The sequence below is a fragment of the Nelumbo nucifera genome, chromosome 1, assembly GCF_055504915.1.
Source record: "Nelumbo nucifera cultivar China Antique chromosome 1, China Antique-T2T, whole genome shotgun sequence".
In the NCBI taxonomy this organism is placed as follows: Eukaryota; Viridiplantae; Streptophyta; class Magnoliopsida; order Proteales; family Nelumbonaceae; genus Nelumbo; species Nelumbo nucifera.
Window position 1 is genome coordinate 168040459 of NC_142649.1, and position 8206 is coordinate 168048664.

An 8206-nucleotide genomic window follows, 5' to 3' on the forward strand; every position below is an offset into this window, starting at 1 on the left:
AAGAAATGGATTGATCACCTGGATAAGCATGCATTGTGGGTCATCACATCAGCCGTCTATTTCAAGGTATCGTTAATTTAGATCAAATGGGTGGTCCCCAATTCTTGCTCTAGTAGGGCCCAACCAAACCATGTATGTACCTGGAAAAGAAGATTGAAACCGACACAGTACGACGACTAGCTTTGTGATGGATGTTATTACCTAATCACATTGACTTCTCAGCATCAGCCACTTAATAAGAAGGAAGCAACCAACCAACGAGTGGTCTTAACTCAAAAGTCCTCTCCTCTCTCTGCATGGCATGAAAGCAGTGAAAGCACATTATTCTCTTGTCTCACACAAAGGATTTATTAGAAAGCCAACAAGTACGATGCCAATGTTTGAATCCTTGACTTTGAATACTGTACAGATGCATCTGGACCGTCCCTCCATATAACCAAACCGAGTTTGGACGAAAAATCGTCCCTTCATGTTTTGGAATTATCTTTGCATTGGCCATACACGTACCTACATCTCTGTAAACATTGTCATGTGATGGACCCCCACCTTGAACAGATATCAATCAGGGATTGTGTTGTCGCAAATCGCAATACTTCATTTGTGCTTACATGAATGTGCATCTGCTATTCAATTTTCAAAAAATGTCGGTGCCATATATATTATCATTAATATTCCATGCAAAATAATTAACAAAATTTGACACTCAACTGAATCTTTGAGAGGAATAAAAATTATAAATCGAAAATAAGTAAGAATATTAACTATAGCACATTTCTGTAATTAAATAACTTAATAAGTAGAAGATGAAAAAAACAAAAAGATTAAAGGCTTACTTTAGTATTCAAAATCTAAGGCGGGTACTTGACCCAGCTGCTGGTTCCTCTCACCTTCATCATCATGCATAGTTGCTTCATTAAAACCACACTGAGAGGACCGGAAGCGGGTTTCCGGCGATCCCAATCGATTTTCTGGAGAACTGGAATGGTTTTCAGGTCCTCCAGAGGGTACAATGAGTGTGCCTTGGTTGTACAAACTTCTCAGTTGATGGAAGTAAGGACATGTTTTTGAGTCAGGAGACCGCTTCTTGTTTGCACCTTTGGTTTTCCTGAAGTACTTGTTTATGTTCTCCCATTTCTCTTTGCACTTCTTCGCACTCCTCTTGTAACCCAACTCCAACATTCCTTGTGAGATTCTCTCCCATAAAGGAACCTTTGCTCCCTCCTTATCTTCAATGCTGCTGTAGAGGTTGCACCTCAGGTTTATCAGTGAGTTCACTTCATCTCTTGGCCATCTCTTGCCATGATCTTCTCTATCACTGGATGTCGAATTAGGGTTTTGATGGGGCAGAACTGCAGTCGATGAAGTGGGTAGTACTGTATTGTTTTGGCTCGTTTTGGAATTAGGGTTTTGGGGACCCATTGCTAGAGTAGAAGAAGAGGGTACTATTGGATTGGTCTGACAGACACTGGAGTCTGGGTGGTTTTGGGGTACTGGTACTTGAGAAGACGAAGAAGGTAGATTTGGGTTAGTAGATGAACTGATCTCTTTAAGGTTGAACTGGGTCGATTCTTCTGATATCTGTGCTGGACTTGATGATGAAGGCGAAGTGAGTCTGTTCTGCTTGTTTGTTGTCTTATAAAGATCTTCGTTTAAGAGACTAAGGTTCTGATGAGATGGACCTGTTGTGAATTTCTTCAGGAGCTCAATGATGGTAGCTTCTCTATCGCGTGCAACGGCTTGCTCATGTTGCCTAATTTCAATCTCCCTGTTAATCCTAACCATTTCTTGCTTCCTCCATGCTTCTTCTCTAGCAAATCTTTCCTCCTCTCGTCTTTCCATGCCTTCCAGGAGCTTGCTCTGCAGCTCTTCTTGTTGGGCCATGATCTTGTTTACAATTTCTTCACAGAAGTTCTTCAGCAATTCGAACTTATGAGACCTTCTTCTCTTCTTTACTTTTGATTTCTTGACCACGTATTTGTTTTCGACAGGTGGGTTCACCAAGGTTTCTGTACCTGAATTGTCCTCCAAATTCATTGTCACCTTCCCACCTCCTTCGCTAGTTATTTCCATCTCAGCTGATGTCTTAGGGTTTTCACCTTCATAGACGGCTTCAAGTTCATCGAAGGACCTATAGTTATCAGTGTAACTGCTATTGTTGTTGTTGTTGTTGCACAGACTGTTAAGCTCTTCAAATTTCTCCTTGCATTTGTCAGGACTCCTTCTGAATCCAAGCTCTGCAAGCTTCCTTTTTTTACCCAAAAAAATGCACAAAAAAAAAAAAAAACAAGACCGCCATGTATGAGAAGCTAATTTAATTTGTTTAATTTTCTTTTAATGCGAGTAGGAACAATTAGATCTCTGCAACCATTTAAATGGGCTATTCAAAATTAGAAAGAAAGAAAATATCTACAAGTATAAGAAGTTCTCTAAACTGGTAGATAGCAGAACTAGATTCAGCAACTATGGAAAAAAGAAATCTAGGTAAATGATGCACTCATCAAGTAAAAATATTATTCACTTCAACTCATACACCGTCTGCTTATTAACAAACTTCGGTTTTTCCGTGATTGAAGCGATTATGATTTCGACGGCTAAGGAGATGAAATCAACTATCCAAAGATTCAGAAGCTTAGATATGACATTGGGTTTTGAAAACAGTGACGAAAAATGGATCAGAGCCATAAATAGAGCATCATAAATTTCAAGGAAGCAAATGACAAGAAACAAGTGTGTTTTAAGTATGAAAAAGCAGAAACAGATGGGTAGTACAAACCTTGAAACATGTTCCCAAATGAAGTCTGAAAACCCAGTCTCGATGCTAGATCTGGCCCTCAACAGTGCAAGTATTTCCTCTTCCGTCCATGGATCTATCAGTTTAGATGTCGATTTCAGTCCTTGAAGTTGCATGGTTCGATCCATCTCCCTTTCTTCTTCCTGTTCATCATTTTCGACCGACGGGGACTGTCGGTGCAATTGGTGAAGGAGGAGGGAATGAGACTGGAATACTTGGTGCTGAGGAGGGGAGGGATCCAAACCGGAGAAGTAAGGAGGAGAGACATGGAGAGGTAGAGTGAGTGGAAGAGGGAATGTGAGAGCTGCTCTCGAAGCTATGAACTCGTGGAACTGGTCTGGCGCTCCATTAAACATATTTGAGATCTTTCTTTACCACTCTTTTGCTCACTGTAAATGAAAATTCTTCGGCAAAGAACCCAACAAAAAGCGCTCTCTCTCTCTCTCTCTCTAAAGACTTTGTCTCATACCATTGAAATAAATTTTTTCTTTAGAATCCTATGCAGTAGCTGACGATCATGATGCTGTAATAAGGCAAATGAATACTCAGCACACGTGATAACACGCAAGAGTCAGGGCCCACCCTTGATGCTTAGAGAGATAGATAGATAGATATAGAGAGAAAGAGAGAGAGAGAGAGGATGTCCCATGAACTCTTCAACCAGATGTAGAATAGTGCTTGTGTCCGTTGGGTGTTGACACGAATTCTGTCAAACCCAGTATGTGGGTGTGTGTCCAATAAAGGATCAAAACCCACAAACTAGACAACATAAAAATTGTCCCAAAAGATCAGATACTTGTACACCGTCTGATCTTTCAAGCCTTCAACAATGTATGTATTTCTAATTCAATTTCAGTCTCTCCCCAATTATTAAATAATATTGTATACAAAATTACGATTCCTCCATGTTATATTTTACCATTTATGTTCAAACTTCAAAGGCAGTGGCTTATTGCTACTCTGTTTAATTGTTCATTGTTCAGTAAACAAACCAAGTGATTTTCCACATGTTAATTTAAAGTTAAATTTTTATAGTCAATTAATAAATTGTATACTTACTGAAGATTAGAACTAGACGTTTATATGGACGGTTAGGGATACTAATGGGTTGGATTGGGTTGGGTTAAATGGTAAATCCAATTTGATCTGACGAACCTAGCTTTCAGGTCAGATTCTAAGCTAAATTAATTTAGGGTTAGGTTGGGTTAAGTAACCAGAAAATGCAAAAGAGGTTGTTGAGTCTGTGGTTCATTTTTTGAACCATGGTCTGTGAGTATTGAGTGTGCGATTGATTCATCATTCAGTTCATATGTATATGTACTTTCTCTATTTCTTTATGATCTTATCGTCATTATCTAGTAGAAATATTATTGCTGATGTAGTACAAGAAATATTACATACCTGCTGTGTCATGCTTACATCAGCAATCTATGGTGCTTTTATATAAAAAGTTCTGGTTAATTTAATTTTAAACCAGCATTGTATTAAGAAGCAGAATGATGATTCCATTTCCTTGCCTTAGACCTTATTGCAATTTGTGAACCAGAACAAACATGAATGCCGCAACGAATGACGAATGGGAAACACCTTTAATCTATTGGCATCTCTAAGTTTTCGCTTTCCTTTCAATCTAATTTGGTTATTTTTCCTTTCTATATATATCATCAAAAGATATATTTGTGATGGTTTATCTTATAACCAGTTATGCAACTTGAAATCAAAGATTAGAGTATAGGTGTAGAGTATTGTATCGGACCATTCAGATACGGATATAGATATAGATGTGGAAGTATTTTGGAAACGTATGAATACGAATAAAAAATATGGATATATAAAAAATGCATATAAATTTCATAATTATATTAATAACATTATATAATTAATATTAAAATAGTCATAATTATTGTATAAGTCTATAGAAAATGTATATTCTAAAGGTATATATGAAAAAATATACTACAGTTAATACAGTGGGATGCATATATCTATATCTATATCTATATATATATTTACAAATTAATACATGCATAAAGCTATTATTATGTTATTTTCTATTGAATTTTAAGGCACAAAACATATGCAACTATTATACATGAATTATTATATTGATTATTTTCTATTTTATTATTTTTAATTTTTAATATTAACCAAAAGTCAATTAAGAATGAATTCTCAAATGTTTAGTTAACAATATTTTTATTTTTATAAACGATAAACATGCTATTATAAAATGTAATTAAAATATCAATTAAAAATTTATAAAGATATATAATATTAACTTAAAATATATCAAATATATTAAATTTTCTAAGATACACATCATATGCAAATTCATAATTTTTAACTACTAAAATAATTATTCCATTGTTAACATTTTTCCATAAAATTTGAGATAAAATATCATTTTTTGATATAAATGCAGAATAATGGATTTGACAAATTCAGTTTATATTATATTCTTGAGTATTTTATAAATAACATTTCTATTTTTGTAAATAATATATATACTTTTTTTAATTCAAATTAAAATAGTAATTAATAATTTGTTCTATTATTAATATCTTTATTCGTATAAATTTCTTGAGATTAAAAACCACTTTTTGATATAAATGTGGATTTAAGAAATTATTTATTCTAGTTGTTTACAAAATATTAGTTTTGAATATTATTTTTTTATTGAGTTGGACACAAATGTATGTTATTTGTCCGCATTACATGTGGACACTAGAATTGATAAAATAATATCTTATTTCAATTGTAGTTAAGGTGTGAAATGTGGTTTAGTAGATTAAAAGTGTGGATAAGGCTTTAGCATTGGGTGATGTAGGTTCAAATCACTTTAGATGCATTTTTTATCATCAAATTTTCATGAATACACAAGTCACATGTGACATATGTACAATGAAATTTGTATGACACGATCTTATAATGAAGTTTATAGACTTTTCTAACATTTGGCATCATTGCATTTACCAAATTTCCATATTAGCAAAAAAATGTTAAAAAACATTAGAAAAAAAGGGAAAATTCCCGATTTGTACCATGTACTTTGGGTCTAGTGCCACTTTGGTCTCCAAACTTTAAAACGCAACAATTCAGTACCCAAACTTTTAAAACATGCCAATTTAGTACCAACCGTTATCCACCTATTAAGTGCCATTTGAAAAGACATAAGTGCCCTTTAAGTGTCATCTAATTTTCTTTATCAACTATCCAAATGTTGACAAAAAATGAATAGTCCCAAATCCTTGTCTCTTCTATTCAAGAATGTTGGGGTCACCAAAATGCCCATTGAGACGAGACCCCAACTTTCTTGAATAGAAAAGGCAAGGATTTGGGATTGTTCATTTTTTGTCAACATTTGTATGGTTGATAAAGAAAATTAGATGATACTTGAAGTGCATTTGTGTCTCTTTAAATGCCACTTAACAGGTGATTAATGATATGTACTAGATTGGCACGTTTTGAAAATTTGGGTATTGAAATGTTGTATTTTAAAGTTTAGCTAGGGACCAAAGTGGCACTAGACCCAAAGTACAAGGTACAAATCAGGAATTTTCCCGAAAAAAATTGAAAGCACTATTAAAATCATGTTTGGGTGGACTATTAAATGTTGCTAATTCGATGTTTAGGTTTGGTGAACAGGGTAATCCTGAATCACAAAAAAATGACGACCCCTAAACATCATTCATATGCGACACATTAAAGTCGAATTACAAAGTTAGAGTAATTTAAATATCCAATCAGCATATGCTTCTACCAATTCTTATATAAAAGATATGCATGGTTCGGGTGTTGCACTCTTAAAGATGTCAATGGTTGTCAGTTCTAACTAATTGATCAAACTGAACTGAACCAATATAATCGGTTCTGGTTTTGTCATTTGTCTCCATTAATAATTGGGTTGATTTTTATTGTTCTTGTTTGCTCTGAATCAATGCAGGTCCAAGTTGATTATTTTGTTACTAATATATAAAGGTCTTCTAGTTTTCTTATAATTTTTATTTTGTTTTATGTCGCAAAGGATAAATTTGATTGATAATATATGATAATCTTGGTTAAAAACACTTTACTTTTTAGCCCAAATCTTTACTCTAGGATGAGAGATGACCACCTTAATTTTTATAAATCATTATTGAAAGGAAAATAAAAATATCCAAGGGAAGACATAGCATGCCTTGCCCCTAAACCCGAGATTACAATACTCTCCCTCACACTTTTAACCTAGTCAAATACAAGCCTCAAAAAAAATAATAATCTAATTCTTGCATTTGATAGACCAATTTGATCCTGAATGACCAAGTTTGTAATCCGCTCTGGAGATCATTAATTTATACTAGTACAAAAAGTATGAATGAGGGTGTGGAACTTTTCTTGACTAAAATGCCCACATTTGCTATTTAGTACATCTCTAGTTATGAAGGTTGAAAATGTAATTTCAATTAATGCTTTTCACCTCATTTAATCCCCTTCATTAACTCTTTTATTTAAGTTATTAACTCCCATTCTCTCTTATTAAATCCATATTTAAGTTAATTTTTCACTAATAAATGCTACTTATTAGATCTATGTCCAATACTTTTAGAAAATATACAATCCATATATTTTAACACTTACTCAAAAACAAAATCATTGTTTATCTAAGTTATGACTAAACAATTCAACTATCCAAATCAAATTGGCCAACCTATGAAGTTATAGTTAGTAGGGCTGTTCATAAGAATGCCCAACCCGACCAAATCGACCAACCCGGACCGACCCAACCCGAGTCGGCCGGGTTTTCATCAGTACCGGTCGGTTTCGGGTTGGGCAAATATATAAACCGATATATCGGGTTGGTTTCGGTTTTCTTGTGTGAAAACCGAAACCAACCCGACCCGAACCGAACTAGTCTTCTACTAGTTCGGTAGTTCATAGTTTGAGTAGTTTCCTACTTAACTATAACTAGTCTTCTACTAGAACTAAAAGGCCCATTAGGCAATTACAATTAGAATAGGCAATCTATCCTAGTTTCTAACTTTCTATAATCTTTTACACCAAATAGGCAACCCATTAGGCAATTACAATTAGAATTCAATTAGGTGTCCTTTTGTACAGGAGCAAAACCGACCCAAACTGACCCAACCCGACTCAAACCGACCAGGTCGGTTTGGCCTATTAGTGGGTCGGTTTCGGTTTCCACCTCAGGTAACCCAACCAGGTCGGGTCGGTTGGGAAAACCCCAATAAACCGACCCAACCCGACCCGTGAACACCCCTAATAGTTAGATAATAAAATTTTTAAATAGAAATAAATATAAAAAATTGCCGAAATGTAGAAAAAATAGACACATTTAAGATAGTTTTATTGACGATGAAAATGAAATACATAATCTAAAACTAACAAAAAATTAAATCATTTTCCTATTTGGCAAAG

General features: G+C 34.5%; 1 protein-coding gene across 4 annotated transcripts; it reads right to left on the bottom strand.

The window, feature by feature from the left end:
• Positions 1-267: 267 nt before the first annotated feature.
• Positions 268-3289, bottom strand: LOC104596600 (trihelix transcription factor GTL2-like). 4 transcript variants are annotated; one of them, XM_088895132.1, is made up of 3 exons: positions 2774-3289; positions 888-2245; positions 268-620 (listed from the first exon to the last, which is right to left on the bottom strand). In XM_088895132.1, the coding sequence occupies exons 1-3, from the start codon at positions 3145-3147 to the stop codon at positions 595-597; spliced, it is 1758 nt and encodes a 585-aa protein (XP_088751258.1). In that variant the 5' UTR covers positions 3148-3289; the 3' UTR covers positions 268-594. The 4 variants fall into 4 exon arrangements, with proteins under 4 accessions (XP_088751258.1, XP_010256150.1, XP_010256151.1 ...); XM_010257848.3 differs by having other exon boundaries at positions 834-2245; XM_010257849.3 differs by having other exon boundaries at positions 268-623; positions 834-2245.
• Positions 3290-8206: the final 4917 nt, after the last annotated feature.

What these genes read in the sequence shown, in the direction of transcription:
- LOC104596600 (XM_010257848.3), bottom strand. Translation starts at nt 3,147, where the DNA reads ATGTTTAATGGAGCGCCAGACCAGTTCCACGAGTTCATAGCTTCGAGA. An exon ending in ATTTGGGAACATGTTTCAAG is followed by an intron (nt 2,246 to 2,773) that starts GTTTGTACTACC and finishes GGGTAAAAAAAG; the next exon opens with GAAGCTTGCAGAGCTTGGAT.